General features: G+C 39.6%; 1 protein-coding gene across 4 annotated transcripts in view; it reads right to left on the bottom strand.

Moving 5' to 3' along the window:
• Positions 1-14,739, bottom strand: part of SCUBE1 (signal peptide, CUB domain and EGF like domain containing 1) — a 218,476-nt gene that overhangs the window by 53,435 nt on the left and 150,302 nt on the right. For all 4 annotated transcript variants that reach the window (XM_080392825.1, XM_080392824.1, XM_080392827.1 and 1 more), the window contains one exon: positions 3,701-3,823. In XM_080392825.1, the coding sequence (XP_080248951.1) occupies positions 3,701-3,823 (123 nt within the window). The remainder of the gene's footprint in view (positions 1-3,700; positions 3,824-14,739) is intronic.

Raw genomic sequence — 14,739 nt, 5'->3', positions numbered from 1 at the left:
AAAGGTTACAACCGTAAGTTCTTGCTATAAATACAGCTATGTTATTTGTATTACATGCTCGAAGGAGATGCAGACCTCTTTGGCTAGGTTTATACAAACAGGTCCAACCGTTTCTTCCTGCATCAAAGAATTTACAATATCTTAGACTTAAGGGATCTGTTAAAATAATACACAATAGATGGCTTTGGTATTGACATACAGTGATTTCATCATCAAAGAAAAAAATCTTATTTTTAAGTTTGTATGAAAAGAGACACTGTGGGAAAGCAGTATCATTCTCCACAATATCACTGGCAGAGTAATGTGGATTCTTCCCCCTTCTGGGTTACAAATAAGTTTCCTTTTAAACGGCTGGAATGCAGGGGAGGGGAAAGGGAGGGAAACCCCCACATTCTCCTTGTCTAACAAGGAGCCACAGTGTGAGAACCACTCCCTAGCAGAAGTAATCTGTGATTGACAATGGTTTTCTTTGCAGCCAGGGCTAAAAATGGTTTAGCTGTAAACAGACAAACGCAGAACATTTTAATGCCCTTTACAAACGCAAGGGCTGCTTACACAAGCACTATACATGCAGGGTGGCTAGCTAGTGGCACCAAGCAAGCGACAAGCTTCGGAGTTCCTGAAAACCAGTGAATTTTCCTATCAGGGTATGAGCACAAACACAGCAGGAAAAAAATATTCTTGTAATGGGCAGATTCACAAAACTGAGGTTCTCCAGGCAGTCCAGGCATGCATATGTGTGATCTCTGACAAGCTGCTATATTTGGCTTCACCCTTCCTGCCTGAAACACTGAGAAATACTTTCCTCCTCACAGAGAGGATGAATGTGTGTAAGGCACTTGGTAAGATGGGGTGAGAGCTCTGCAAACAACTAGAATTAAGTCTGAGACTTTGATGCAATTTCCCTGCAATCTTAAAAATCAGCTCTGAGGTCTACAATGAAAGGACATCAAGGGAATGAGGTGAGGTGGGACCACCTCAGAATTTCACAGGGAATATGAAGGAACCTTTTTACTGAAACATGTAAAATTGCCTTGTGCTGAAGTTAATGATCATGTAAAGAAAGTCACTGAGCAACAGCTTACTTGTATTTTTCAACGGTTTGAAAAATGTCACGAACATGAACTGTATCTCTGTGGCTTTGTTCTTCACTGATTCTTTCCTGTGAATCACAGTTACAGACTTATCCAGGGGTTCTGCAGGTCATAAAAGGGTAAGCTTACTAGCTGTTTCCATGCTAACCTGCCTAAGGTTAGCAGAATCTGCTCCTTGATGTTAGTGATGAACTAATTTGGACATGAACTCCCTACATGCCAGGGAGGCCACCTGAACTAAATAGGACTCAGCCCCAAACAATGTAGTCTTCTATGATCCTAAGTATTTGGTAAACACATTGATTTGTAACTGAAAGAAATCATCAGTTTAAAGATGAGAACCAGAGGAGAAAGGCAATGTTGACAGCAAGACTGTAAGTCACAGAAACTCTATTATGAATCAAAACAGATGTAACATGAACAACAGAATCTTTTATAAATACAAATTACTCTTCTATTTCACGCACTGGAAAGGCTAACATGCCCAAAATAACCTCCCCTGAATCTCTCAGTAATGTTCTATGGTCAGCATTGACTGGCTGTTACCAAAAAAAACCCCATGGATGATTTATATTCCAGCAGAGTCACTAACCCCAAACCACATTTTTCTGTCAGACCTGACATTAATAACTACAACCACTTCCACTAACTATATTCTTTTTGCAGAGGAAGAAGCAAAGTACAGGTGATTCATATATCAATGATTTCTTGATCTATATTCACTTTCCTTTTTTATTAGCAGGTCTACCGACAGCATGAGCCACCAATTATCACCTTAAGCACCAGACAGGAACTAAATTACTGCTCCTTCCATAAAGCATAGCACACTTGCTATGATTAGTCTCTGGAGCCCAGATACCTCAGGCTTGAAACATGAAATAACTTTGTCTTCCCTATTTTACAGTATGAAGAACCAGCATTTCTGGGACTGGAAGAATTTCTCCAGCCCAAAAATCCTCTGGGCTTGCACTAACCTATCTGTTACAGCAACAGATAAGCTACAGTTGATGAATCGGTCCAAGCACCGTGTAGAGGCGGAGCGCCTGCCCTTGCTCACTGACAACGGAAAAAGTAGGATGGCCAGGTCATGTTTATATTTCCATGCTCAATCACACCAGGGCGAGGAGATAAGCTACTGCATCATTCCTTGCATGGTATGTACTGTTACCTCACTCGTTCAGTAGTCCAAGCACACGAAGAAATAAAACTCGGTTAAACAATGCTTACAGAGCTGCTTCTGGTTTCCCATTATCACAACAGGTATCTGATTATTTACAGGTAGCTTTCAAAGCCTATTTCTTAGGCTTTGCATAATGGACAAATAAATTTTGCGCCAGCTCTTGCCTAACAAGAACGCAGGGCTTGACTTTTCTCTTGAGTTTTTCACTGGTGTAATTACAATTCCTTCAGCGGTGAAACCTCTGACGGGTACCACAGTGAGAGCATGTCATGGCACATGAAAATGCTCGACATGAAATTAACCAGAAAGTATTCCTAACTATCTCTAAACCCATCATGAAGGGAACATTTCTTTTTAACATTTTGTCCCTACTTTTAGCAGGTAATCAAACCCCGACAACTTACCCTTGTCTGACATGATTCTACAATGTTATTTCTGCCTAGTCATGTGGCACTGTGCCACTCTCAGCTCCTGCCATCCTGTCCCAGCTCGAAATCAACCTTGCACTGACTCCTTTGTGTCCCATCACACAGTTGGGGTGGGGCAGACTTCTCAGATGATGGAAGTACCAAAGAGACGCAATGGAAAATGTTTTCAATAACACATGTATGTTCACACCTTGGTTTCTCTTTTGCTGATGAACAAAAAAGCTCTAAAATACTAATGATGTTTTGGACTTCATAACTTTTAAGTGTTCAAAACCCATGCAAATAATTATGTATTAATAAAAAAGTAATTCCTGCACAAAATTTTAATTGAGTCTGTCCTCCTTCTCCTTCTCTCTCTACTGATGCATGCTCATCCTTCTAGCTTTTGAAGAGTAAAGTTACAGAGCTCAAATGCTTAAAGTGTCCTTTCTCCAAAGGTACATGTTTAGTACTTACACTGAAAATGGTTATGCACTTAATTACTCATAGAATAGATAATATCATATGACTTAGATAACAAATCATGACATGGACAGCAAACAATATAAAACACTTCATTTGAATTCTCACAAAACACCTCCATAAACAGATTCTGTCAGGCAAAGGTGAGGTCACAAATTAGACCCTTTTTTCAGTTTAAATGTTGCAAATGTTCTATTCCCGTAAGTTATTCTAAATGACTCTGGTGTAAATTAGATAAGCTTCTGTTCCATTAAGATCATAGCAAATTAGAGTATATGAACATAAGGGTCTTTGCCTGAGATTATTCCACTGCACTACACAGATTTTTGCAATTCAGCATTCCTACTGCTAAAAACACTAAACAGGACATTTCCAAAAATCCTCTAACTCCACCTCAGAAAATGGAAATCTGGGAGGTCTTTTCTAACTTTACTTCCTACGATTAAAACCCATAGTATAAGTGACTTAATTAGAAAAAATAATCCACTGAAAATAACATCCTCATTATACAAAGAATAAAATAAATGCAGTATTACCTTGGCAGGTTCGTTCATCTGTGAGCAGTTTATAGCCTTTCTGGCAGCTGCACTCAAAGCTGCCAACCGTATTTCGGCAGAAATGGTCACAGCCGCCGTTGTTTACCAAGCACTCATCAATGTCTGCAAAGAACGAACAGGGAAAAATTTAGTTCACAACAGCAATTCTGTAGTTCAGGGCAGGAGTACAGGAGTTTACTCAGATCCCCAAGGAGGCTGCTGCCCCTGTTAGGAATCAGGTTGGTCAGATGTATCCCTCCTTCCCAAACCTTTCTCTTCCAAAAGAGCTACGAGCTGAGCTGTGCTGGAGACAGAGGTATTTCTCTCAGAACTGGAACCACCAGATGACCCAAGCTGAGGCACTTCCATGTTAAAGGACATTCAGGGAAGCTTGTTCATAAATGTGGTGGCCTGCCTGACAGAACACTTCACCCTGTCTAAGATGTGAATCCCTTACCTTACACGGGAACTATCAAAGCCCAAGAACACATGTAAAATTGAAATAATAACATACACAAAGTAAAACATATTTGAATTCTGAAAAAATACTTCTATTACCCCTACATAAACAAATGTAGGGATGTATTTGTTCAGGATTAGCATTATATACTAGTTTGTCCATTATGAACACAGTGTCACTGAACACCCATTTTCATGTGTCTAACTTTTTGATGTGGTATAATAGAAGAAAATTGCAAATGCATGTGAAATGTTGCTTCTTCAGTTCTGAAGGCAGAGCACTTATTGCTTTTATTTGAAAGCCATATATATGGATGAAGGACAGGATCAATAGCTCTTACTTTAAGTAATGATTACATAGTGCATCGATGAGCTTGATAAGACCTCTGTTCTGAAATTCGGACTGGCGATTCTACTTCCTTCACCTTACACCTTCTTCCGAAGTTGTTGAAGAAGTGGAATGACCAGTCCCTTTTCCAACTCACAAATCCTTGTGCAATAAATATAAAATAGATGACAGAATCTCATTTGAAATACACTTATAAAACCATGGATACACTTTTATTTGAAAAAGAAAAAAATGTACTTTTTTTTTCTCAAGAGAAGAATAGGGCCAAAACCCAGTTATTTTTAAGGATGCTTACAGTGAAGAAGTGATATGACATAGAGCCTTGGTTGCCCACCTTGGGAAGTCAAAACAAGATCTTTCAGAAAAGTGAGTGGAAAGTGATGTTTCCCACTGAAAAGCCTCTTGCTGCAAGAGCTTTGATATGCTGAGGTAACAGCTGACCATTTAAAAAGTAAATCTTGGAAAATCCGAGTCCAGGTGCCAAAAGAGCTAATATGAAGACAGCATGATGGTGGTGCATGAAGAGTGCATTTAAAAATTATCTGAATTTGGGATGACTTCTGTTGGATGTCATTCATTCATTTTTGAAAACATACGATTACTGACATGGGAGAGCAGTGTTGCTCTTACTATGTTTCATCATGTAAAATATAAACAGCAGCAAGAGAGGTGAGGAACTAAACTAGAAATCCTAATAGCTGAGAGGCAAATTCAGCCGTCTTTTCTAGACGGCACTTTGCCGCACTGACATTGACAGAAATATGCTCAGGAGGATGTACTACTCAAATAGGCAAAAAGATTGTATATTGTTATAAAGGTGTGTTTATGAGTTGCATTTGTGACAAAGAGAAAGCAAATTTGCTCTGAGACGCTCTGAACTAATACTACTGCTCATTACTTTTCTGTTTCTGCAAAGGAGTGGCTTTTGCATTCGGTCCTATTAAAAGCATGAGGGTAAAATGGTAGGTAGCAGCTGTGGTGGTGTTATGCCCCAAGCGCTTCGTACAAAGCCAGCTCAAATCTTTATGTCTTGGGTAACAAAGTTCTCAAAGTGATCTGAAACCAGGAGTTGTGTTTCTTGTTTGTGGTCCTTCAGTTCTGGTGATTAGGCTAGCAAGAACAGATAATGTCAGGCTCCCAACCTGATAAATCTGGTGAAGAACATGCTGAGGGTTGCTCTACATAACAGCATGAGACTGGAGGCAGCAATCCGTTTGGTTTCAGCTGTGATCACCAGCACAGGTCAAGATCAGCAGTGAAAACAAAAGACTTCTTGGCCCAGTTCCTGCAGGCTGGCATTTCCATTTGTAGATGTGATTTCTCCCAGCTCCAGTCTGTGCAACTGGGACTGTGCTGCAGGTCTTATGATGGATTACGACAGCCCTCTCCTTTTGCTCAGCACAGGTGTACCTAACTATAGTTTAGCTTGCCCTGACAAAATCACTGGACGAATGGAATTGTGAATTAAGATTACTAATATATTACGCATCATAAACACACAGAGTAGTCATCCATCATGAAGAAGTTATCTTTAACCCATTATAAGAACAACATGACCTTTGGGCTACTCTGCTGCCTGAGACTGCTTGAAGCAGAAATTACTTGCAGCCTGTCAAACACCATTCTGCAGTAAGGATTGATGTTTTAAATGATGGCCCCTGGATTTCACATGTTAAATTGCAAATTCCAGTCTCACTAACTTTCTTTTCAGGGTCTCTGAAGACCATAAAGGACAAAAATGAAACCCTCCTGGCCTCAGAGGACAGATTTGAAGCTGTTAATCATTGTAATTCCACTGACCATGCAGCATATCAGTTTTACACCAGCAATTCTTTGGAATAATTCTGAACCAGGATCTGGGTAAAACCTGGGAGAGTCCACAGGAAAAGAAAGTATTTATTCATTTCTTCTAGCTGGAAAACATGACGTGGCCTTTTGAAACCAGGACCATCAAAACAGAATAGAGGTCAAAACTGTTAGCTGCAAAAACATTCTAAATAACACAAACAGTGCCAATGTCTCTCACTGTATTTCTTTCCATGGCCATAGCGCGACTGACAAGGCATGTAAAAATTATTTCACTCTATGGAGAGCACTGCGTTGCTGCATTTCACTTGGAAGAGAGCAGTATCCAACCGTATCATGTCTAACTGGTTCATAGAAATTGCACCAACTCTATAGCCCCACTATTTTTCTTTCCACAGCTATAAATAATTCATGTTATGAGCTATGTGAAAATAAATGATTCCACTGTGTGAGAAGGTGAGGCCCCATTTATCTTTAAACTGACTGGTACCCCAACTTGTCAAGCGCCTGTTTGAACTTCACAGACAGTATGCACATCTGCCTATCACATAGGGAAAGAAAACACAGTGGAGACCCACCATGGTATCTCTACCAGCTTTGAAATTATTTAGTCAAATACCCCCATACTATTATTGGGACTGTGCAGAGAAGTCATAAACCTGGTGTCTTCAAACATAATTCTCAAGTCGCTCCTTTTCAATTGATTCAATTTCTTCAGGTTGCAGAAGAATGGCTCAAACTTTCTACAGTGCTGTGCTCCCCCACAACCCCAGGAATCCAAAAGTATATGTAGAACCGTATTGCTCCATGGGTGGTTGTATGTAAAATGCCCTCACAATCGGTGTTCAGACAACGTGCTGGTCATTTCAGACTAGGAGGTCTGATTGGGCTTTAAGTGCATGAACAATGAAATCCCAAAGGATTTCTCTTAATGCAGTGTCAATATTGTTAAATGATACCTTGCTCATACAAGCTGCTGATCTGCTACAAATACCAACTGATGTGACCAGCATAAATGGGACACATGCAGAGATGGAAAATACAGGCCAATGAAAAACCACAGAAGCATTAAAATTTACTAGTCCAACATGTCAGGTGAAGGTTTGACATAACAGGCAACTAAACACTCAAGCCTCCCATTAGCCCTGAAAATGGTTAATTCCACTCTCCCATGCAAGTAAAAAATCCCAAAAGGAAACATATGGTTTGAACAAAGGTAGTTAGAACCTTCTTAAAGTTGTAATATTTTGGGGGAGAGGGCAATCATAAATATTAGTCTGTAGATGGAACTGAGCAACACCATCACAAAAGCTGTGGGCCTGTCTGGACCCAGAAACAAACCCTGGGGCTGTCCTGCTGCTCACAAATAGTGAAGTGCCACACCAGCTTCTGTGACTTGCTGTCATCTCTATGTGCGTTGTTAAATGTAAGTCCAGGCTCTTGGCAAATCCTGCAAGCAAAGGCCTGGCATCAAGACGGATGCTGTGGTGAAGTCAAGCACGATTACTCTCTGGACCTGCTTATGTGACCCTAGAGCCTTGTGCCATTGGCTAGTAAGTCACAGTTTTGGCACACAGACCCAAGCACTCTTTGAAAATGTCCTCTCTTCATAGTTATTTTGCAAAGCTCTCCATACTCTTTTTGACACTTAAAAGCTAATTTCAGAAGAATGGAAGGGGCAATAATTTTAGAAGAATGAAGGAGGAATAAATAAAATGTTTCTGAAATACGTGATTATCCTAAGTTTTCTGAGGACCTCAAAATATGAGGGAGGCAGTCAAATCAGCTTTAAATACAAGAACAGAAACTCAGATGCTTTGTGATAAGTTGCATAGCAACAATTTGACTGGAGGAAACAGCCAGTCTGTTATTTTTCTTTCCATGTCCTTGTGAAAATTAATGGGAATGACTGCTCCTGTTCCACTTGTACCTTTTTAAGCTTTGCTCAGCATAATTCATATCTGGATGGACCTGGTTCTGATCAGGGTGTGTGTGTGGGCGCCTATGTGTGCATGTGTGCATATGAACTCGCAAAGATTTGCCTTGCTGCATACAAGCCAGAGAACAAATTAAAAAGTAGGGATTTTAGGCAACCTAGAACTTAACATTTCACGTAAGCTGCTTAAAGGCAACTGAAAGGGTAATCGACATGCAATCTTCACTCAGCTGTTGAATGATGATGGATATGGAGATTTCCAAAGCCTCACCACAGGCAGAAGTGGGGCTTCTCCTTTCAATGGCTGGACAAATATTTGAACTGATTGTGTCTGTCTAATCCTTTGCAGTTTTAAAATGCTACCTAGCTCCAGGAAAATAATACACTTTCAGATCAACCTAAAATAATTACAGAAACTTCATACCCTTCTTGCTTTTATTAATGACATGTTAGGATTAATAATGCTATTACCTGCATACAGCGAACATCAATATAGACATATTTTCTGCAAAGTGGGCTAGTCTGCTAGTTCTTCTTATTCCCTGCTTTCATAACTTTGCTTTGCTTTTCTTTCCTTCTCTTTTCTCATGCTTATACAAATCACCACTGTCCCCTAAACCTTGTAACTAGTGTTGCCTTGTTGACACAGCCATTGGTTCATGCAGACCACAAAGTACTTTAAAAAGCAGCCACAAAACTTTTTAACCCCGTGTCAGAGGTGGGGAAATAGAGGCACAGAAAAACAAACTCACTCATCCACACTTGAATCCAAGCCCAGTGCACAACCCAACAGGATATCTTGCTTAGACAGTGTGTCAATCAGCGCAGGCGTGCACAAACCACATGCTGTTCTATGTGTTGCTCTACATTACAAATATTATACAGAGCCACCAATACTCAGATTGCAATTATTTTAATATTTGCCTGCCACTTTGCAATAAAACTTGAAATACATTGAGTAACTCAGGGTTAATGTAGCAAAAGCTATCAGGCTGCACTTGCAATGCTCTAAATAACATTTTCCACTGCGTCTTAAATAATGCATACGAGGGATAACTTATTAAGGTAAAAAGATAATTTAATACCCTCAGACTCATTGGATTCAGTGCCACTGTGAGAAAATCTAAATCAAAGCAGAACTTAGGTTCTACTGTTCCCTCCAGAAAATGTTGATCCAGCTGTTGTCTGGTAGTTTACAGGGAGTTCTAAGTCCTAGTTCCAGTTTTACAATGTGTTTATCTAGCAGTTTGGGCAAGGTAACAATTCTTTGCTTTCCTTCTCTGTATGATGGGGTATTGGTACTTATCACTTGATATTTTCAGGACCAACACTTTACAATAGATTATTATAATTGAACAAAGCATTATGAATTAAATTACTGTCAAAGATTTTGAGTCAAATTTACTATTGTTTTTAATTTTAATCTGGTCTTCTGAATGATTTGATACAGCAGGATGTTCCACACAAGTAGTGCTTTGCCATGGGAGATTTTGTGAGTATGTGCAGAACTGTATGGCCGTCTCCACTTTAGGAAGTGTATCTGCTGTTCCACCACTCTACTGCATAGTTCATTGCCTTTAACATGCTTTCCGTGATTCAGGGGCGAATCATTCTATTTATCCAGTGTTTTCTACTTCAGGATTTCAAAGGTCAGCAGCTTATCAGCTTCATTACATTAAACCTACACTTCCGCAGGAGAGATACATTTAATTAATTCTTCTTTAACAAATGTGAAACTGAGGCAGGCAGGGTAGTGTGTGACTTCCCTGCATCAGATAGCTAGAAAATGAAATAAGGCATATATTACAGCACCTCTAATTCGAGTTTTGCACATCAGTGACATCGTCGTTTTCCCTCCCACAGTGCTTATTAACTGTAATGTATGATAAACATTACTGAACTGAAGTTCCACTAAGTAGCAAATGAAGGTTCTCTGTTTAATTAGCTTTATGGCTAGGTTGTGGGGCAAGGCATTTTCCTAATTAACAGAATTAAAACTAGACTGGGCAGACAGGAATGAGTGTAATTAAAATCTAATCTCCCTCACCCTGAAAAAAAGCAGCCCACAAAATACAGAGCTTTGTGTAAATGCTCTTAGAGCATGGAAAGGTTGAGGCAGGTTTCAACACATTTCCCTCATGTCACTTTCTCCATTTTCACCTGTTATCTTTGCAATTTCACGAAGAAACCTGTCTTCCAACACAGATGGCAATCTGTCACGTATGGATTTAGGTGTCAGCTATTCTCCTCCAGGACACATCCACTCTGACATTATCCACCAACCAATCAATAAAAGAGTCTGCCAGGCTGCCAAGAGATCAATCACCTTGTAAAACAAACATTATGTCCTATTATTTTCTTATTACAGTTAATTAGATTTATAAAACACAAAAAGCTTCAAAAGTGAAAAACGCAGAAATGCTGTCAGAATAGTTTAGGCCCTGATTCCTCATTTATGAAAAGGAAGGGATTTACTAAATCTAATGTGAAGGGAAAGGATTTTCATTTTAAATTTTTGCTGAACACTGAATTCTTTTTTAAACTTAAAAACATGTTAGTGCAATGCTACAAACCCAAACAGTGCAAGCTGTCTTGGGCTCCAGAATGTGGACTGGAGAATATAAAGAAATAGATGGATAGAGTAATTTACTGTCTAGGCTGAGCTAAATGCAAAAACTAACCCCTTCCCTGCCTCAAAAGCCATAGGAATCCCAAAAATAAATTTAGTTTTGCTTCTACTGTAACATTTTTATCAATCAAAATGCTGGTTATGGAACACTGGACAGGGAGAAATAAGTGTGCAGTTAGGGCTCCCATCTGTACTTGGGGACAACAGGTAACATCCCTCTGTTTTACAAAGCACATGGAAAGTCCAGTACGTCAGACTCTGGGATACTCAGATGGTAACAATGACCACACAAGTACGTGCAGACCTGGAGGCTGTGGTTAAAATGGTGGTACAGAATTGTGCGAATACTGGCTGGCTACTTATCTACCCCAATTATTCTCATTGCCACTATGACCGTAATAATTCTATGTTTAGTGTTTCTGCAGTTTATGCAGGAGAAGCTGAGATGGAAGAACTATATGGGTTGCTGAAGGTTACACAGATTAGCAACAGTAAAGGAGCTAATTCAGTGTTTCTTAAGGTATAAATCAGACAAGACTGGGAAGCTGACAAGCCTGGGCATTTTCTCTGTACTAGGTCTCACCAAAAAACAAGGCCTTGCTCTTACAGTATTCAACTTTTCCATGTAATCTCAGAAGAACACAGAGGCAAGTGAGCAAGCTGTGCACTATTGGACCAAGACACAAGGATCCCTAGACATACCTCATTAACTCAATTTACCTTTACTCATAGTTGGTTTTATTTTTCCCCTTGGAATTATTATCTGCTCAAGAAAGCTATGTGCTTATTTCCAAGAATCTCAGTTTGCTTCTAAAAATTTTGTTTGATTTAATTAAATAAAATTAAAAAATAAATTTGGTATTAAGAACAGTTGAAGATGCAGATGCTCTCTCTAAAATCCCACAAAGAGTATGCTAGCTCTCCTATGAGAAAGCTACTCCTGCTGAAAAGGACAGCTGAATACAATTAGCCCGTGATAATTCAAATGTCTCACAGCTGATAATGAATCAAAGAAATTTGGCTGGTGACCAACAAGTAACCCTCCAAAAGTTTTTGAAGACATTACTTCAACCAACCGGGGTCTGTTCTGTACCAGGAAAGACAAATACTTCACTGAGAGCAGGATCTAGCTATATAAAAAACAAGCTGTATTTTATGATGAAAAAAAGCAATAATAAAAGAATGAAAAAAATACTTCAAGTTTTGAATGTTGGTAGCTATGATCATGTGAGTTGTCAATTCCCAAATTACCGATAAGCACAGCACACTTTTACATAATAAACTGTGGTTGCTGATCCTCAGGGTGCTTTATATTGTTGAATAAATGGAAGCTCTTTTCAACAACTGAAATGCAAAATATGACCCTCCCAAGCATTAATTTAAAGGATTTAGCATTTTCAAAGGGGAGGTTCACAAAGGCAAATAACAACTGCAAGTTTCCAGGGAACAGGGATATTGCCTAGTCATGAAAAACCCCTAACTTAGTACACATGAATTTATTTTGTGGGGATAGATGGAACCCTTGGGAGGGAATGAAACTGAATGAGTTACATGGCAGCTGACCCAAGTCTGCAATATTTAACGGAAGATAATCTGTTATATTATATTTGTCTGTCATGAACAAGTCTACAGCAGAGAAATTAACTGTATGTCTTTAACTTAAAAAAAAAAAAAAGGCAGCAATCCCCCTTCCCCCTCCCCAGATAGGGAAGGGACAGTGAAAGTTTCACACACCTTCTGGATCAGGTAAGTCTGCAGCAAGTTACAAGGCAGATGTTACCTACAGTTTTGTTTCTTGGATTCTGCTCTCTACCCTCTTCTTTCTTTTTTGTCTTCCATTACATTTTGTTCTTTCTGATAAATTTCACCTGTGTTGGTATCTAAAATTTGCATTTTCTCTCATTTTTTTTTAGATCCCATGGGTTTATAATTTCATTTTTCTTCACTATGGCCTGGAACTTCAATTCTCTCTTAGGAAGTCTAGATCAAATTATGCCTATATATTTAAAATTCACCATTCTGATGCCCCGTTGACATATGTACCCATTAGTCAGTGACCAATTGCTCATTTTTCTGATCCTGTCACGAGGCTTCTGACCACTTGCAGCCACCTACCACCAAGTTTTCTATCTTGTCCTCCTCCAAATCCCACACATCTTCTGCTGATGACCAGCATCCTTCTGTCTTTCCACCACCTCCACCACCTATAGTTTTACCACCAACTCTTCTGACCCTTCTCCTTTCTTTGTGCCTTCCTCTGCCCCTCAGTTAGATGCTCTGTCATCTTACCACATGCCGGATTTGCCTCTGCACCGACAACAGTCAACTCCCTCTTTTCTTTAAAAAACTAGGGAAAAAATTAGAATCCTAATTCTGAGTCACCTCCCAGTCTTAGCAAGCCTTCAAGCAGCTGTTTCCAGGGCAGCAGTGATGGGCCAGATGACTATGGCCCCCTCACTGGACATGGCACTGAGCTTCTACTGAACTGCTGCAGCTGCCTGCCAGATGCTGTTACTGTTTTCTTCACATTGGGTCGATCTTACGTGTTCTTTGTCTTGAGACTGGATAACATTGATGTAATCACATAAAATGACTGTGGCCTCAGCAATAAGGCTATTGCAGACAGACCTTAATGCTTACTCCTCTCATTGACATTTAGGTAGATATTTTGAAAATGTTTTTGTAGCTACCTGGGAGCTCATGCTCTGGTCTGATTTCCTAGACTGATCTATCTCTTCTAAACTAAACAGCTTTTTTGATAAACTGAACTTGACCATTGCTCTTCCATCAGTTACTCAGTTTTTGTTCTCTCAGTCCTGATCTTTATGAGGTTTTCTTTGGACACAGACAGTCTTGCATCTTGCTTAAGTCCTACCAAAAGAAAAACAACCTCAAAACTGCCTCTGTTATTTAATATTCCCTTTTGGCTTTAGTCTCCCATTTGTCACGCCTATCAAATAAAACTAGAAAATTTCCTTTGCGTCTTCTTCTTTCACCAGCTACAAGTCTACCTGTTATCTCTGCAGCACAGTCCATGCATACAGTTGATTCATATGTCAAACAATTCCCTGTAGAAGCATTTACTGGGTTGCACTGTAACACAATCCTCTGCTTTCCCAAAGAGGTTACAAAGGGTGTGTTCTCAGAAGCCTTGTCACTACTCAAGCACTAAACAGGACCACTGTTTTCATGACAGAAGTCCTAATTTTCCTCTTATGTAATGTTGGTTTTGTTACTTTTTTCTTTGGTTAGGCAGCTGCATCTATTGTTTCATATTGTTCCATAGTCCTAAATCACCCACTAACTGCATTTGGTTGCTGCTTTGGCACAAAAGCCTCTATTTTCTTAACCATATGGGTTTTGTCAGATGAGGAGGATTATTAGAAAGGGGAAGACACAAGGGAGATCCTGTGCTGCTCCTGTTGCTGCAACATCTACCCAGAAAATCTGCTGGTTTCCATAAACTGCTTGAACAGGCTGAGATTCACACTGGTCTGCCTTTACCAAGAAGCTATCTGCTTACTTCCTGAAAATGGCATGCGTTCTCATGATGCTTTAACTATGCAGAAGCACTGGGAAATGGATAGAACTTGTTTGTCAGAAGTCAATTTAAAGACAATTCAGCTATTTTAATTGAACATTTAATTGCACATTTAATCTGTGCATCACATGTATAGAAAATGACTGGGTTTGTTCCTCCTAAAAGCACTAGTCTAGTTGCTGGAGGACCCACATTTCCATTACTATCATTCTTCACATCTGATGTTCATGAATTCATTTAGGTGCTGACTTCTGCAAGGCAAAGACACTCCTCTGTCCATTCTCCATTCTGTGTCATACAATTTACGCATACAAAGATA

Source organism: Falco punctatus (assembly GCF_963210335.1).
Source record: "Falco punctatus genome assembly, chromosome: 6".
Taxonomy (NCBI): Eukaryota; Metazoa; Chordata; class Aves; order Falconiformes; family Falconidae; genus Falco; species Falco punctatus.
Note: the sequence above shows the minus strand (reverse complement) of the source record. Positions and strands in the feature narration are given on the sequence as shown.